The 19,340-nt window shown below is 36.9% G+C and overlaps 2 protein-coding genes across 5 annotated transcripts in view; one reads left to right on the top strand and one right to left on the bottom strand.

The window, feature by feature from the left end:
- LOC131431740 (beta-1,4-glucuronyltransferase 1) overlaps positions 1-19,340 on the top strand; it is a 333,086-nt gene that overhangs the window by 66,017 nt on the left and 247,729 nt on the right. The gene's annotated exons all lie outside the window — the stretch shown is intronic.
- On the bottom strand, positions 16,131-17,229 carry LOC131431742 (uncharacterized). Its single transcript, XM_058597613.1, has 2 exons — positions 16,439-17,229; positions 16,131-16,380 (listed from the first exon to the last, which is right to left on the bottom strand). The coding sequence occupies exons 1-2, from the start codon at positions 17,099-17,101 to the stop codon at positions 16,147-16,149; spliced, it is 897 nt and encodes a 298-aa protein (XP_058453596.1). The 5' UTR covers positions 17,102-17,229; the 3' UTR covers positions 16,131-16,146.

The following is a 19,340-nucleotide window of genomic DNA, read 5'->3' as shown; positions in this document are numbered from 1 at the left end:
CTGTCCATACACCGCTGCCAGTAGCAGGTATAAAATGAAATGTGATGTGAGAAATAGCGTCCTTTAAGTTAAAACAGCTACTCTGAACGTACGAGACACCGTCAGCACGATGGCACCGAAAACCGGTAGAAAGGCAACCAAAAAGTCCAGCAAGGCCCGTTCAAAGCACTTTTCAGTGCTTTTCAGACAATTCAAAGCACTTTTCAGTGCTAAAGATCATTATAAAGAATCAGTTGAATTTTGTCGCTTTCCTACCATTTTCTAAGCAACTGTTACCGAAACAAGACACACACGAGAACCATCTCAGATCTCAATATTTCCTACCAAAAGATTCATCAAGATGGAAATTAAAATAATTTGTACCGTCACTAACACATTCAATTACGAACGGCAATGCAAAAGCGAAAGTGATGATGTTGAACACATCTTTATACTAGTATAGGGTCTTGTGAAAATATGCCATGCGAAACAGGGTTGCCATATATACAGATTAATCTGTATTTTTATTATTATTATTATTAATTTTATTATTATTATTATTATTATTATTATTCTTATTATTATTATTATTGTTATTATTATTATTATTATTATTATTATTATTATTATTATTATTAATATTATTATCATAATTAGTATTAAAATTACTCTTGCATACCGAAGATCGTCGATACATTTCAGACCAGGCCATTGCAATTGTCTCGTTCTGACATTTCGAGAAGAATCTGATATTTTCGAACTTCATAGCTTCAATAAAAATAAACTACATCAAACTAAAAAGGAATTGTTTCAAGTTTGGAATATATAGTTGTAGAATAGTAGCTGTTTAATGTAACTAATCTGTACTTTAATATAGGTGCATCGCTTCAAATTCTATTAGTGAAAAAGGAGAAAGCTTGCTCAATTCATACAATCAATCAACAAACTGATATTCGGAAAAGTGATGGGAGCGTGTCAGTTTTTTCGTTTTCACGACATCCAGTTATGTCTCTGACATTACCCACCCGCCTTTGTTTAGTTCCAGATTTGGTTTCCTAAATTGAATTTCGGATCTCACCTCTGGATCCGAAATTGAAAACTGCATCCTGGGCCGAATTAAAATTCAGCTGCAGAATCCAGGTTCAAAGCTCAGTTCCCAAATTCAGTTGCAAAACACCGGTTCAAAGAATTTGTTTTACAATCCATTTTAATCGTGTTCACGTCATCCGGTAATGACCATCTGGACCATTGAAAAATCGGGATAATATCATAATACAATAAAACATTCTACGTCTACATAAATTTGTCATGAATTCATTTGATTTTATCGTTTCTCAGATTTTGTTTGAAAAAGAACCAGAAGTAAGTTGCATCCAGAATAAATCACTATCCACAAGTGGGTTAACAGTAGCCCTAAATGCCACTACTTCAAACAAAATTCAACCCGCATAAACATTATAAATACCGTTTGTCAAATCATTCCCCTAAACGCTTCGGACAGTGTTTCGGTGATATCTTCCAGTAACTACTGCTGAAGTGAATAAAAAAGTTAATGGCCATCATGAGTCAGATATTTTTGGCCTCATCAACCGATCATCGTAAGTGCAAAGAGCGCAGATGAACAGAAAACGGCCCCAGTTGAAACACAACCCGTTATAATTAATTACAATAAAAAGGGCGTACCTATCAGCCGATATGCGATGCGCGATAGAGCCAATAAAGAAAGCCTAACCTAAACAAACACACTGCTGAGTTGCTGTTGCTGTGAGCAAACCGAAACCGGAGATGACGCATCACGGTGAAACACCCTCCGGTTGAAGTGCCCTCGGGGCCGGAAATGTATTCTATTCTATCGATACTGTTCGGTTCGGTTCCGACACCGACACCGACGGAACTATGGCAAGTTTCGAAAGTTTTTTTTCAATCGGATTTGTATCTGCTAGGCGGCATCTTTCGGGTTCGACCCTACGCCGTGAACTTCGATCGTAAAGCTTTTGTTTATGGCCCTTTCAAAATTATAGACTGTTTCGATTCTTTGGAAACTTTTCAGTGCGACATTCGGTTTGGTTTTTTTGGTCCGCAGTACTGCGTGAAATCCATCGAAAGTATAGAAGAGAGACACTTCAACCGGCCACTCCGATCGGTGTCAAACCAAACCGTTCAAACCGTTCAAAACACTGTGTAAGTGCGGAATACGGAAACTGCAGAGCTGCTACTTTATTTCCCCCTTTTTTTACTGACTCGCTGAAACAGACAACCGGATTAATCAGACAAAACGGGTGGCCCGCCCTGTTCCACATTGGCACCCAACCCAGTCACAGGCAACGCAACGCACTGCAGGGTCATTGTTGGTGGTGTGTTTGTTTTAAGCAACTGTTTTCCATACCCAAAGGCAGATCTGGTGGTCGTGTACTATTCCGTAACAAGATGTTGTTTTCTTTCCATACGAAACCGGTTACCCCTCTCTTGAACCCTACTGCGATCGACCACAAGCCCACCACAAGGGAGAGTAGGTATCATGTGACCGGCTTTTTGGGGTCTGTTGCGTCACATGAAATACCATTACAAAATAACAAAAAAAAAACCGAACCACCACTCGTCCTTGCCGTACGCTGTACGAACTTAGCAGGCGCTGCCGGACTCAGTAGGCGGATGTGTGACCGTGATCTATGCGGAAACTTGGCGGAATGCCGTCTGACACGACCCAGTTGTGATCGAAGTTGGCGAAACCGAGTGAGAGTAGTTTTGTTGTTGTTTTTGTTGTTGTCTGTTCAGACCGCCTACGAATTGTGTGGGTTGTGGTACCAAATGAAGCTGGAAAGAATCTGGGTCAAACTGAAAAGTGCTCCTGTCTGGTGGTTTGTCGGTTTGGTGCTGGAATCTTAACCAGCGACGGAAATGCTTGTCTAACCGAATGAAAAATCTGCAGCAATTAAAAGTCATTTAAATGCGATAAACTATCGCACTCGACTCGATGGATCTCGGTTGGTGTTGTTATTATTATCGGTCTCTGCTAATGAACTTTCAATTTGTTTATGTGTCCGGAGCATAAATTCTTAGGTTTCGAATAGATACCGGAGAACATTCCCAGTTTCTCAGTTCCTCAAGCGACGATGATACCGGTTCGGAAATGAAAACAAAAAAACAGGGATAGCCACCAACAAACAAACAGGTTACAGATCGTTCACCCAAAACATTTCAACTATCACCCAAGTAGCAGGACGGTTTCCGAAACACCTGCCCGAGGCACGGAATAAAAGCATATCATCAACGATGACGATGACGATGACGACGACGATGCTGCAATCCGTGTTTTTTCCTTCCTTCTCATATCCAACCGGACGACAACTACGACGGTGAGATGCAAGCGAGCCGGCAGTGATTTGCATATCAAACGAGCATCAAAAGCACAAACACACACACAGGCACTTTATCCTATCATCGTAGCTTGCATTTGAACCGAGCAGAACCTAGTCAAGAGTGAGCTTCTCCTCTCGGTGTACCTTTTTTTTCTTTTGCTCCATAGGGTGTGGAATTTGTTTGCTAAAGGTATCTAGCAAACAAGAACAGAGAAACACTGAGCCTGCCGTCAAATGCAAATGTCTATGACCCGGAAAACAATGGAAAACCGTGCGAGGATCATAACACCTTTACGGGTCCTGATTTTGGAAACTTTGTTAGACACATGTAGATTAAAATTTCGGCATTATTCTTACTGCCTATATTGGCATAACATATTTGTCTAAGCTGTTTATCATCAGAGCTACTTTCGTACTATAGAATAACGATTCAGTTTATACAACAATCCACAAAACTTGTGATGGTACCTTTCCTCCTTTTTTTTAAAATAACTATTTGTAATATGAGTTAAAATTAAATTATTAAGATTTAAATTAGGTGTTCAGCCACAAGTGGTGACTTTTCAGCCCTATTATATACATGATTTGGTTATTACCATGAGGACATTATTTGCTTCCGCAATTCTGAGATTTTTGTGTAGGGAAAATTCTAAACCTACTTGTATTGTGTAATGGGGAAAAGGAACTTATATACTAACTTACTAACTAATACAGAGAGCGAATCGATTCAATTGAAGATTGCATCGATTTTTGTCGGAATTTGCTTATAATATTATGTGACATTACATCAAATGGTTCTATATTTGTGAGTCTGTGTAACTCATCTGTGCTAAACCAGAGAGGACGCTTCAAAATCATTTTCAGAATTTTATTCTGAATCCTTTGAAGCGTTTTCTTCCTGGTGGAACAACAACTTGACCAAATTGGTACTGCATAAAGCATGGCTGGTCTGAAAATTTGTTTATAAATTAACAATTTGTTTTTTAGACACAGCTTAGAATTTCTGTTTATAAGAGGATATAAACATTTAATATATTTATTACACTTTGCCTGGATTCCTTCAATGTGATCCTTGAAAGTGAGTTTTTTGTCATACGTTAAACCTAAGTATTTAGCTTGATCAGACCATGTCAATTCCAAGCCATTCAATTTGAGAATGTGATTATTGGTTGGTTTAAGAAAAGAAGCTCTTGGCTTATGAGGAAAGATAATCCATTTTGACAGATAATCACTGAAAATATTTAAACTTCTTTGTAGGCGACTGCAGATCACTCTTAGATTTCTACCTGTGGCTAACAGACTTTTGTCGTCACAGAATAGCGATTTCTGACAACCAACGGGTAGATTTGGAAGATCAGAAGTGAAAATATTATACAAGATTGGAGCTACGCTCAAACCCTGCGGAACACCGGCTCGTACGGATAGGAATTCAGATTTACAATTCTGATAGCTAACCTGAAGAGTACAATCAGTTAAATAATTTTGAATCATTTTGATCAAATAAATATGAAACTGGAAATCAGACATTTTTTCGTGAATACGACTTACTTTACAATGGGGCGCCTTTCCAGAATTTACCCTCTGAGAGAGTGATAAGTTTTTGATCGTGAATATCTTTTGTTGTATCTAACATACCAACATAATTTTTGCAACATCCTATCAGAAATATGATCAGCAATTTATGATAACATTTTTCTGGTACCCAGTATGTATAAAAGGGTCACACTTCATATATTTCGTTTATTCTAGCCTGCGCAGTGGACTGAGTAGGAAGTAAAACAAGTGCATCTTTCCGGTTGGTTTAGGTCCAGAGCTTAGTTCCAGTTCTATAACTATCAAGAATTCACTTCAATATTGAATCGATTGTGGGACATTATCCGAGCCAGTTTCGCTTCAAATAAGAGCGATTGCGTCATCCTGGTGCTGGTCGTTTGCATTGTGGCAAATACAACGAAAATTGAGAAACGATGGGGAACATTGTACGAAATCAGCTCTTCTGATTGATGCTTCATTTATTTCTGCCTACCTAGTTGACTCGTTCAGTAAAGATTAGAATCCAATCCAGTTTCAGAATCCAATACCTGATATTTTTCTCAATTTCAGAAGCCAGATTTAAAATGTGGTTCCTCTTCCAGAATCAAGTACCATAATTCTGGAGCTGAAACCGAAAAACTCGGGATTTTTAAACCGAGCTCTAGAACTGAAATATCAGATCAGAAAATCTAAAATCCGAAATCCGGGAACAGATTTTAAATTAAATTGTATTTCATTAATTGAGTTTTAAATTGTATTCCAGAGCCCAGGTTCGGAGCTCTAAACCAGAATACAAGTCTAGAGTTTGCTCACTAGTTTGTCTCATGAGCGTTTAGTAGAATAATTTCACTGGAATAATATTTTAACCCCATTCAATTCTACTATATATAGTGAAATTGCATGGTAAAATATTATTCTACTCGAATTTTGTTCCAAAGTTCAGTTGTACAATTCTAGAAGTGTAACTGAATTTAGGAACTAGATTCGGAAGATCTTTGAACTACATTCTGGATCTTCTGAACTGAATTGTCGATCCGAATTTGAAAACGAAATGCTGAACCGAAATTCTGTAACTAAAATTCAGCTGCGGATCAGAATACAGGTCCAGAGTTCAGTGCTTGGTTCAGAGTTCAAAACCGAAAAAGAATCCTGGTTTCGAATGATGAGTTTAACTATTCAGAACTCAGTTACCGAGTTCAGGTTTGGAATTCAATACCCGAACCTAGCATCGAAATTGAGTTTCAGATATCAATTCTAGCATTCGAATCAAAAATTCGGTTTCTGAATTTCAGTTAAAAAATTCAGAATCGTTAACGTCAGAGAAACTGACTCCGTATTCACGTCATCCAGTTATGTCTCTGACATTACCCACCCGCCTTTTTTGCTATTAAACCGTTGTGCCAAACACTGTCGAATGCTTTTTCTATGTCTAGAAGAGCAACTCCAGTGGAAAACCCAGAAGATTTATTTGATTTTATCATGTTCGTTACTCTGACAAGTTGATGATTTGTTGAATGTTCATGACGTGATCCAAACTGTTCTAGTAAAAAATTTGATTCTCATTTATATGAGACATCATTCTTAACAAGATAATTGTTTGCCGGTGCATTGGAATGGCAAATATGCTCCAGCGATGAAATAAATTCCATGAATGGATTCAACTTCGAATCCCAACCTTTCAATAACTTTCGTATTGAAAGAAGGTCAAATTCGCTGTTTAATTTGCCGTTGGACAAAAATGGCAACTCCACCACCCATTCCAGTAAACCTGTCAAATCGATGAACCACATAATGTGGATTTCTTTTCAATTTGACATTTGGTTTAAGAAAAGTTTCTGTCACAATGGAAATATGAATTTTGTGAACTTTGAGAAAATTATCTTCACTCGATTTCAAAGATCGAGCATTCCAATTTAAAATATTCAAATAATTATTTAACATCACTGTTAAATTTTAAAATCATTATAATATTATTTGCAAATTGCCATCCGATTTAAAATGCTTCAAAAAGTGATGAAGTCGAATTCATTCGGATGATCATTTGGAAAATTTGATCTTGTAGGTAGATCATTTTATTTTCAGTTATATCGCCTAAATCGACTTCGTTTAAAGAAGCGAACGGCATTGAAGGAATATTGGTAGGTAGACTAGTGTAACTGCCATTAGAAGAAGATGATTTAGCCGATCTACCTATTAATAAATTGTTTTCGTTAGAAGATGAACTGGAAGGCGGTCCTGTGTTTTGATTATTTACATTAGAAGAATTAAGTGGAAGATTTCTACCTGTTATACTAGCATAACTGACATTAGAAGAAGATGATGACGAGGTCGACCTACCTGTCAATAAACATTCCTACTTTAAATGACGACAATTCACTGCGTAGAGTAGCACAGCCGATTCGTGGAGAACGTAAAACATCTTCTAAAGTTATAGGTCATATTAGTAGATGGTCATACAAGTTTAATTTGGCTCTATTGGTTTCGGCTTCAGGTTCCGGAAGTAGTGGTCTGAAATTCCAAAACGAAACTCACATAAGATAAAATAACGTTTGAGGCCATTTCACAGCGATTTCGGTCCGCAATCGCTTCATTAATGCACACTAATATCTGCTTTTCTCTGATTTGAGGTAGTCCTCCAGAACTCAAGTAACAATTCGAATGCCTACACACTAAGATTTAGTTCCTTTGTTCGGTAATATTTCTGACGAGAACTTTCGGTAATCTATAGAAATGACCGATATTTTCGGTACATGAGTTTTATTTTACAATAATTATGAATTTTTTTACCGGACGATCAGTTTTACGCAAGTTTTCATTACAGAATTCTGTAAATAGATATACAATTGATACGGTAAATCTGAATAGTCGCCGAGTACGGTAAAAACCATACTGTCCGTATGGTAAAATTATCTTCCAACAACCGAACTTCTATGAAAACTGATTGTCGTTAAACTAACCGCCAAACAATTATTAAAATTTTCAGTAAGTGTTTTTTTATTAACCAAACGAAAAAAAATCTTGAAGAGTTCATCGAATGGATTGAGGTACAGGTGCTACAGTTTTTAAAACATTAGAACCACTAAAAGCTTTTTGTTTACTAATAGGTAGAAAATAATAAATCACTTGTCCTCTTGCTGCCTACACAAATCGTTCGAGGGTAATTGTGCATGATCGTGGAATAAAACCATAGCCACAACAGGTTGGAATTTTCTTCATTCATTTTTGTAAATTTGTGTTGTTTTTTGAAATCCAAAAGTCCAGAATTTTAACCAAATTACCGAACAATCAGTTAGATCCATTTGGTTTACAGTTATCGGTAGTTGTTTGACAATCCAGCAATCAACTGTTGAAAATTCGGTAAAAAATTACCGAAATCTGCGAATTTTCTTAGTGTGTAGTGGTTTTGATAACAATTTATAGGAGTTTTGTAATTGATTTTTCAAACACTACCTGTTTTATGACAACTATGATAAGTGTTTCTTTTGACAAGTAATATCACAGTTTTTAAAGCTTCTATATAACTCTTTACCTAGACCAAGGATGGCTTTTATCGTATCAAAGAACGCTCACTGGCAACTCATCACACAATTGAATCAGTGCCATCAAAGAGAGATGGATATCATCGCAACAACAAAAACCTGGCATGGCTCATTTAACATAGAATCGACACCAGTGCGAGAGCGAATTTCTCTCGATGACCTGTCTGAGAATCAAAGGTTAGCTCGCTGCTGTGGGGATTCTCTCTGAAGCAACAAACGGTCGCTCATTCTCGTTTCGCGATCCGATTTTACTATTGCCGCTTATTCTAACTATGTGCATATAACCTTTGTATAAGTTGTGTCTATGAAAATGTCTGTTAATGCTCCACACAAGGGTTTTGAAATATTGCAACCTAGTTTGAGAATCATCAAGTTGAATCTTCGATTCGATTTTCTGCGATGATTGTCAACTTGCGATTCTCTCTTGGGACTTGACTAAAAATAATACAATTTGTACTAGAATAAACCATGCAATTCTTTCATAAATCTAGTTTTGTGTGTGCGCGTTCGTTGGATGACAGTTCCACTCAGAGCAAATTTGAGGGTTCTAAAGTACATTTATGACACATTTGTTGTGGGCTATTTGATTTATTGCTTTGAAGAAAATTTCATGGCCGCCATTATGATGTTCAATACCGTAGCATTTATTGGCATCAAATAAACTTCGGAATGCAAAAACGAGGAAATATGATGGACTTCCATGATTCATTTTCAGAACGTATGCACAAGTTTTAACGCCACGAAATAGTTTTATACAAAAATGACAAAAATGAATGATAATTTTCAAAAATCATGAAGATTTTCGCAAAAACCGCATTTATTTCAAGGTGATTAGTTATAATTCTTATTTTCATCCATACATTCACGATAAAACTAAAAGCGCATGAATTTTTTTTACGTTCGGGAAAAGCCTCAAACTCATAATTAAAATCTAATATATTCTTACGGGTTGCATTCAAAGCAGGCATGAAACACACACATCAAAACGACAGTTTATTCATAGCGGAATCCATACCATCCGAATAAATTTAATGTTGATCGTGAAGCTGGTTTCAAAATTTTCTTGAATTTTGTAGTTTTAACGCAGGTTTCTGCTGATTCTTTGCTTAATCAACCTGAATGAAGAATGGTTCACTTAGCAGGAACATGCTTTTATAGAGGTTTTCAGTAGGCTTTCGTGGAATTTAAAGCTTCAATGCAAGATTTATTATGTACCATTGAAGACAGCTACAAGTACTTATTAATATTAAAAATGTTACTTGGGGAAGTAAACTATGCCGATCCCAGAAAACCGCCATTATGATTTTCCATTGAGACGTGTTTCGAGGTACTCGTACTTTAGTCTATTGTCGGGTTATCATTCTGTTCTCTGGCGTTTGATTATGAACTCAGCCGAACATGTATTCGAAGTGCGCTTGCGTTCGTCTTTCTAGCCCTAAACAAGTATGTGCGGGATCCAGCGACAGGATGTCTTTCTCATCTGCACCAGAGCTTAAAATTGTTACGCATTCTCAATGAAAGAAACCATTCCAACAGTCTCATTTTCAATGTTTTACTGTCTCATTTGTAAATGACCGACACCAGAACAAACGAAGAGAGACGAAGCATTTCAATTAACTGAATACTCTCATATCCAGAAAAAAAACGAATGATTCCTTCACTCGACTGATATTTATGCTCATTTGCCTTCAAAATAAGATACAAGTTTTCGTTTCGGTAAGATATGTCATCGTGCTAATTTTGATCAGTGTATTCTAATGTAGTTGTAGGATCATTTCTAACAGTTTCATAATTTTAACATTCCCAGTAGATTTTGCAAATAAGTGACTCATCAATATGTTTAAATGGGGACGTCAAAATTCTTGTAACGCTTTCAAAACCTATAACTGACAATAAGTAACACATATAACGTTTCGTAACACACAAAACTTACAAAAGAGTAACGGATGTAATGCTTCGTAATACCGAAAACTTATTTAAGGTAACAATGTAACGTTCCGTAACGGTTATAACTCAAAAAAGTAACAAGTGTAACATTTGTAACGTCCAAAATCTATAAAAAGTAACACTTATAACGCTTGTAACAAACTAGTAATGCTTGTAACGCTTTGAAACGTCATAACTCACAAAAAAGTAGCACATGTAACGCTTCGTAACGCTTTTAAGTTACAAAAAGTAACGCTTGGTAACACCTACAACTCACTAAAAAGTAACGCCTATGATTCACAAAAAGATAACCTATGTCACGTCTATAACTTACAAATAGTAACCCATGCAACGCTTCGTAACACCTATCACTTACAAAAAACTAACGCCTATAAATCACGAAAAATTAACGTGTGCCACGCGTTGTAGCACCTCTAACTTACAAAAAGGTATTCACATGTAACGCTTTGTAACGCCTATAACTTACAAAAAAGAAACGCATGTAACTCTTCGTAATGCCTATAAATTACAAAAAAAAGCATTTAACGCTTCTTAACGTCTATAAATTACAAAATAGTAACGCATGTAACGCTTCGTAACGCCTATAACTTACAAAACAGAAACGCATGTAACTCCTCGTAACGCTTATAAATTAAAAAAAAAGCGTGTAACGCTTTGTAACATCTCTAACTTACAAAAAATAACATGTGTAACGCTTCGTAACGTCTATAACTTACAAAATTGTAACGCATGTAATGCTTCGTAACGCCTATAGCTTACGGAAAAGTAACTTACAAAAAAGTAAAACATGTAACGCTAAGTAACGTTTAAAAAAAACGAAATGTAACGCCTATGACCCACAAAAAAGTAACACATGTAACGATTCGTAGCGCCTATAGCTCACTAAATAGTAACACATGTAACGCTTCGTAACGCCTATAGCTTACTAAAAAGTAACACTTTTAACGCTTCGTTACGCCTTTCACTTACAACAAAGCAACACATGTAACACTTCGTAACGTATATAACTTATAAAAATGTAACCCATGTAACGCTTCGTAACGTCTATAACGTACAAAAAAGTAACGCATCTAACGCTTCGTAACACCTATAACTTACAAAACAGTACCGTTTTCAACACTTCGCAACGCCTATAACTTACAAAAAAGTAACGCTTGTAACGCTTCGTAACGTTTATAACTTACTAAAAAGTAACACGAGGATTAAACATGGAAATCACTTAGCACCAATATAAAATGAAAGATCAAACATTGGTGATTTGCTATTTATTTAGAAGCGTTGAATATAATTGTCTGAATGTTGATAATCATCTTTACAAACTTTCTTCAATGCAGAATGCGGAATGTGAAAGTCGATAAATAGAATGTAAACTGTTTTGATTTTTTGACGCAGGACTGACGTCTTTCTTTACTATGCTCATTCGGGTGCATTTTCAAAATTTCACGAAATAACTCCATATTTTATTTCTTAATATCTTTTTCCCTGTTTTAGTAGAAAACTTTAGAACTTGTTAAAATTGACATGTTTCACAATTGCTACAGTACGGTTATATTTGTTTGATAAGGAGTGTATCGAAAATAAGCTATCCACATATTTTTCTTTCAAATTATGATAAAAAACGAAATTTTATTCAAACTAAAAAATGATCCGTTACTGTACAAGGTTAAACTTGAGTATGATGAAAACCGAATGAAATTTAAGTTATTCCTTCACGAATTTTCAAACTTTTGATCGAAAGCTCTTCATCAAGTTCCGGAAAAGTGTTGCATTGCACTTTTGGACACTTGAGCCCAAATTTTTTTGAACTCTTGCATGTTCCCAGCTGCCGAACCAGTCTTCTTGAAGACCCTCTTCACGATTACCCAGTACCGTTCGATGGGTCGAAGCTGAGGCCAATTCGGTGGATTGATATTTTTCTCAACGAAATTTATACCCTTTTCCGCAAGCCAATTGAGAGTGGTTTTGGCATAGTGAGCCGACGCTAAATCCGGTCAAAATAGTGGAGGTGTACTATGCTTCTTATATAAAGGCAGTAATCCCTTCTGGAGACACTCAGATCGATAGATTTCTGCATTTGTAATTCAGATAGTGTAAAAAATGGTTGACTTCAAACCACAGAAACATATTGCTTGCCATACCAGTAGCTTCCGACCGAATTTCTCCACTTGAATCGACCTGTCCGCATCGCTCACATCCTCCCCAACGACGATAGTAAAGTATTGTGGACCTGGAAGGGTTTTTGAGTCCTCCTTTAAATAAGTCTCATCGTCCATCAAAACGCATGCATCCGGACTCTGCAAAAGACGCGAATACAATTTCCGGACCCTTGTTGCTGCTCGCTTTTTCTGTTCTACACTTTGTTTTGAGATTTTCTGCTTCTTGTAGGCCTCCAGGTGATTTCGTCTCTTGATACGCTGGATCGTTCCGACACTCGTTCCTGCTTTTTTAGCCAAATCACGTATTGACATTGATTTGTTCTTCATGATTAGAGATACCACTTTCTGGTCCAGTTTCGAGTTGGAAGAACCGGGTTTTCTGCCTCTTCCTGGTAGCTCATCCAAAGAATAGTGTTCCCCAAACTTAATAATGATGGTTTTAACACTGGCATGATGAATTCCAAACCGCTTCGCCAATTTTCGCATAGTAATACCCTTCTCGCTTAGCCATGTGTCCAGAACCTTAATTTTCACTTCAATATGCGACCTTTTGAAAACGCAGAATTTCAACCGCACAAACAAGTAAACAAACGAAAGCTGACATCCAAACGCACAGCATGCTGTGACCTGAGCATAAAAAACCATCACAAATACATGCGTACAACACTAATGTATGTGGATAGCTTATTTTCGATACACTCCTTATGTTAGAAAAGTGATTCCACGTGTTTTTGTTACAAATGTAAAAATCATTCATATTACTGCTTGTGAAACCAATTCAAAAACCTGTAAGGATTATGTTCCAGATCGATTTCATTAACTGACTGTACCATATGTTCATTTAAACAGTTTCATTTCCAGTTTTCTCGTTACAAATATTGCTGCTGTGAAACATGTCAAACAAGAAACTTGTGCGCTTTTCCAATCACACAACTGTTCCGGGAAGAGTTAAGAAATCCAATACAAGAACAATAATTGCTACTTTAGTATTGTTTAAAAGAGGTCCAAACACGAAACATCAAAATCAACCGAATCTATAAATAGACCCTGTAGCACGTTTGATAGACACATCGAATGCGCAGGCCTCCATCTATGTAAAGACAATGGAACTACACCCGGCATTATTCAACCGTTGTTTCAGTGCAATAACGAATATGAGGTTCCATTCCTCAAGTCTCAACGCAGAAAAACAACAACTAGTTCTTTTCTGAACGCATCTGCTGTTGGACGTTCGCAGTGTGAGTTTCGCTGCAAACAAGAGCTGTGTGACGCTTTTTTTTTTTTTATTTATAACAATTTTTTATTCAGGCCAATTTGCGTATAGCTTTACGTGGCCGATTTACCCATGTTTTTGTTACATAAAATTATTTTTTTATTGTTGGATCTCGTTGTCACCCTTCTTCTAGGGGGAGAGGAGCTTCCATTTCCTTATAGCGAAGATTGGAGGTCATTTTGTCCGTTGCTCATATCATCCATTGCTACATCGTTGGAATTGTGAGTGGTTTCCGTTTCCTTGTTTTCATTGTTGATCGCAGTCTTGGGTTCATCTGCAGTTGCTGTAGATGCGCTTTGTACATTGATTGCAGTTGATAGTTGGTTAGATGGTGAAGGTGCTTTTGAAACAGGAGCACTGCATTCACTAGTTTCCGTTGTCGGGTGGTTGTCCTTGTTTTTGTTTGTTTTGTTAGTTTTCGCAGTTTCAGTGCATGGTTTGCCGTAGTGTGCAGGTTGTTCACAAAACTGACATGTAACCAATTGATTTTCATACGTAATCAACGTTTTACACGGATGCATCCCGTCTTGACCACAAATGATGTAAGATGGAATTGCTTTACGTAGTTGCATACGTACCACTCGCACGCCATTCCGGATACCCGGGAAAAAATTCCGCCATACTTCCTTTTCGATGGAAAGAACTTCACCGTACTGCGACATATATTCCCGAACATACCCCTCGCTGGTCTGCGGGGGAAGGTCATGCACGCGTACTTCTATGGCATTGTCCACCATGAACACAGGGATTTTATAGTTAACATTGTCATGATCAATACTGTGCACCCCGTTATTACCCGAAGCAAATGCAATTGCATCTTTTTCACGTTTAAACATAATGTACACACAGTTCGATGCCTTGTTGAATTGAATCTCACTTACATCATTAACGTTTAGATGCATTCGTTCCTTAAGCGAAATTTCAATTTCGGTTGCTGCAGGTCTAACTTTGCAGCGCTTGAAATCAATACAAATTGAATTTGGCCTTGTAGGCCAAGTTTCAGGCTTTGTTAAATCGTATTTGCCCATTTCGTACACTCTATTGTTCACTGCACTGTATTGTCTTTGTTTCTGTCGTCGCGACCGTAAGAAATTTTCGACTGTGTCGTTTGCGATGCGAGCACGAACTGGTGTGTGACGCTTCTGGCGCATTGAAGGAAAAGAAAACGAAAAGTGGACAACGATGGGGAACATTATACAGAACCAGTCGTTCTATTAATCCAAATGTTATCTAAAGAACTATTAAGATTACATCTTTGCAAATCGCAGGTAAAAATCATCGAGTTCGAGCATTTTGATAGTTTCTCAAATATTGAGATGTATGAAATATTGAAATATATGGGCGATTGCACGACTTGGCTCAAACTTACAATTGACTTGGAATAGCCCAAATAGTCTTTTCCAACACTCCAAAGCCACTAACGGTTCTTTTCAAGACACCAAAAGTAACGTGAAGAATTTATTTTGAAAACCGGCTTCCTAGGATACAAACGCAATCCTTTGACACCAAATGGTCCTTTTCAGCACTACAAAATCTTGAAGATCAAACGGTATCAAATCAGTTAATATCCATACATATCTCGCATGCAGTCCTACGTCAATCTCGCAAGTATGTATTTCATCACGTAAAGGTCATTGTGATCTCATATTTTCTATGAAGACAAACACTATAGGAAAGTTCCTAAGTGCAAATGTTTATTCATGTTCAGGGCTGAAGAATGGAGGGATATTCCTTCGAAACGTCGGCATTTGACGCAAAATAAATATTTTGTAAATTATGTAATTGTCTTGATAACCTAAGTGCAAATGTCAGTTCCTAGCTGTACCATGTTCTATGGGATTTCTTTTATGCATATGGGATAGTTATGCGTAGAACGGCAGTATACCGTAGTTAGACATAGATGAATAAAAATACGGTGAAAATGTATTAATTAATTTTTCACTTGCACCCGTCTATCCTAAAAGTGCCAAGAATCTTACTTGTCTGAACAGACAGAGGAAACTTCATAAGAAGATGTTTATTCCGGACGAGATAGTCTGATGGAAACATTCCCCCCACTAAAACCACATCTGTCTAGGTTTATTTTCGTTTTGCTGGGTTCACCTAAAGCTGGTTTCCTTGACTGACCTATCGAAACAATTTACCCGATTGATTCACCAAAAACAAATGCTAAGATTAAGGTATGATTCTGGACTGCAAAGGTGTGTAAGCAAATACATAGGGTTTAACGGATATTTTAAGTGTAATTCAATCATTTCTTTATTCTGTTAACGAGTTATGAATCCACAGCTTTTAATAAATTGCACACAAATCGGAAACTCCAGTCCAGTTAGCAGTAGCATTATTTTTGCACCAATCGCTTATCCAACTTTCGGTGCTAGGAGTTTACATCCACTATTGCGATTGATTATGCGGCAGTTTGAATAACGCACTCGCAGATTCCGGATAAAGTTCTTTACCAGTTTGTCCTCGAGAAAATCGGCAATTTGGTCGACATCTTGGGGAGACTTTTGCGTTAGTAGATTGCACCGAATAAACTCGATCTGGCGTATTTCGGTAAGCGATTGTAGAATTTTGGGCACCTCGAGTTGGTCCTGTCGTATAGAGAAACCTGTTAATTTTTATAATATATACTAAATACACTATCGTTACCATAGTTACTCCATAAAACTGTATTTCTTCCAGTGTGGCTAGTTTACATATTTCATCGATGAATGCAGATTCAAGCTTTATTGCATTCAGTATCAGCTTTTGCAGTTTTAAATCGGAAAAAATGAACGAGTAAAGTTCAACCACAATTAGATTGCGAGGAACGATGAACATAGTTGCTATATAATCATAGCTATATGTAGCTAGTGGTCTACGATGCACCAATTGGAGTGTTTTTAAATTCGGAACTTTATAAAGCGCAATCGGAGATTCCGCAACCATTGTAAGCGATGTCAGTTGTGGTAAGATGAGACCTGGTGTCCTTAGGCCGTCGCCGTACGGTATTGATCTTACAATGTGAATACGTAGAACCAATATTTTTAATTTCTGTAACCTATTAATCTCCTCTATGATATGACCTGATATAAAGTTGTCCTCAATTATCACCGTTTCTAAATCCGTAGAATTTTTAAAAAAGTAGGAACAACAATCCTCAAAGAAATTTTTTGCTGACCGGTATTGCGTAATTAACTTCAAGTACGTTAGTGCGGCGAAAGGCTTTGTCGTTGTGGTTGTTAAGCCAAACAAACGAAACCACATGTCCCATCCAGGTGAATACTCTAACGTTAAACTTCTTAAATTGGAAAATTCTCTTTCACCTCGCATAAGCCTAAATTTTCGTGTATTATCTAAAGTAAAATAAAGCTCCTCAAGCTGCTCACTGAATATCTGTATAATTCTACCGAGTTCAAAACTGGAGGGAAGAACTTGCAATACTTTCAGATTAGGCGCCAGAGCACGAGAAATGTTCATATCCGTTCGTTTTGGAACTTGGTCATGTTTGATAATTATTTTTTTCAAATTTAGCAAGCATACTCTCGCTTCAAACAAATCTGACAGCTTCTGGTGGGTTCCAAAGTCCAGCTTCAGTTCCTCCATGACATTTATTACGTTTTTATTGAAAAGTAACTTGCGTACTGCTGGCCAGAAATTGCTCATATCACTTTTCCCAGTACTTGATGCGTCAACGAAAAATGCTCGATAGCGACCCATTTCCTCGATCGTGATAACACCGGGCTCGCAAACTTCCTTGGGGCGCAGAATCAACCGTTTCCGCGATAAGTAATAATCGCTGAAGATAATCTGCGACCAGCGAGTGCATGTCGTTGCCACGATCCGCAGCTGTTGGTTTCCTAGCTGATCGAACACTTGGCACAGTAACTCCGTCGGTAGACTGTCAATCAGATTTTTCGGCATTGTTGAATGCTGAATGGATCTCGGCACTTTTTCAAAAACACTGCGATAACTGTTAAGCAGAGATGATTCACAATTTTGTGAGTTATGACTAGGGATGTCGTAATATCGATCGATTAATCGATTAATTACTCAGATAATCGAGTAATATTTAATCGATTAGCTTAAAACTAATATTCGCTTTTTGAGCTGATCGAATAATTAAAAAAATCCCATAGTAAAAATCGAATGAATAATCGAGTAATCGAATAATAACCCAGGTAATCGAATAAATTTCAATAGATTAGTTTCAAAATTATACTCGATTACTAAATAATCGAGTAATTCGAAATTCCCGACATCCCTAGTTATGACTGAATCTTGACGAACATTACTCAACGTCAGAGATGCCAGATATTTTCATAGAAAATTTGTATTACCCAGAGTGAAAAATCTGTATTTATCTGTATCCATAATAAAACCGAGATATTTATAATGAAATTTTGTTGAGGTAATGTTATTCCAAAAATTTATGGTTTAATAATGAGAAATTGAATGAGCGCTTAATATTCATATCATGCTATAACGACACCATTAAATGCTTTGAAATTTTCTTCACCAATTGGCACATTGTCGCAAAGCTGATTTACCGGTAGCGACACCTGCCAATGAAAAATGGAACCAAGAAAAGGAGGATTCTTTCGGAAAGTAGTGATTTGCAACATTATTATCGTTCATTCAATAGTACAAATAGATATCAGCAATAAAAGTACATTCGGAGCAGTCATGGGAAAATTCATTCTTCCACCTTACAACACTCGATATTAATTCATCCCCGTTTCACCGTAGAAAAATCGGAACGCTGGAAACGGAACTACCAATCATGAACCGTTTTGATGAATCTTTCCAACTTCATTTTGCTTGTATAATCTGAAAAGTGAGTGAAACAGAACCGCCAGTGAGATGAGAACGAATTTTCAGAACTGAAACAATTAACAGCAGAATAAATAGCGAAACCATACTGAGCGAGTGGAAGTCCACTCACTCATCGAATATATTTTATAACTCAGTCCAGTCGGTGTAGAAATTCAAGACTTTGTTAAAACCTCACATGTATCTGTTTTTACAAACAAATAATAAAAATCCTAATCTATTTTACACCCAATCATTCAAGCTGTATGATGATCAGTTATTTTAAATTTAGAATCACAGCGTTGCGTACACGCTAACGCGATCTCTTTGTTTCATCCTAGTACAAAATCAAGAATCTAGTTATATCTTTACTCTTTAAGGGCATGTTCAGGAGTGTTCCAGTTCTAGATGCATAATTTATGTCAGTTATAAAATTTTAATCTGGAAATTATAACAGCAGAGTTTTACTCGTGTTTCAAAATATAGTTCGGCAGGGTATACCAGTTTTAAATTTGACAGTAGAACTGTTCGAATAAATAAAATTAAAACGGCTTGCTGGAGATATGTTTGTTCTAGTTCCATTTCTATTATAGATCTCGCATATAAAACTACCAGCTGCTGAATTTACTCTAACCAAACTCAACGATATGGAATTCATTCATTAACAGGGATGCCAGATCAGCCTACACACTACAAATGGTCGAAAGAAATCGATAAATTTTGTGAAAACTAAAAGCACAGACTAACAGACATGACAGTA

This window comes from Malaya genurostris, chromosome 2 (assembly GCF_030247185.1).
Source record: "Malaya genurostris strain Urasoe2022 chromosome 2, Malgen_1.1, whole genome shotgun sequence".
In the NCBI taxonomy this organism is placed as follows: domain Eukaryota; kingdom Metazoa; phylum Arthropoda; class Insecta; order Diptera; family Culicidae; genus Malaya; species Malaya genurostris.
This window is presented reverse-complemented; position numbering and strand designations above follow the sequence as displayed.

Coding starts and splice junctions, on each gene's coding strand:
- LOC131431742 (XM_058597613.1), bottom strand. CDS start 17,101: ATGCGAGGTGAAAGAGAATTTTCCAATTTAAGAAGTTTAACGTTAGAG. Junction 16,381..16,438: donor AGTTTTATGGAGTAACTATG/GTAACGATAGTG, acceptor TCTATACGACAG/GACCAACTCGAGGTGCCCAA.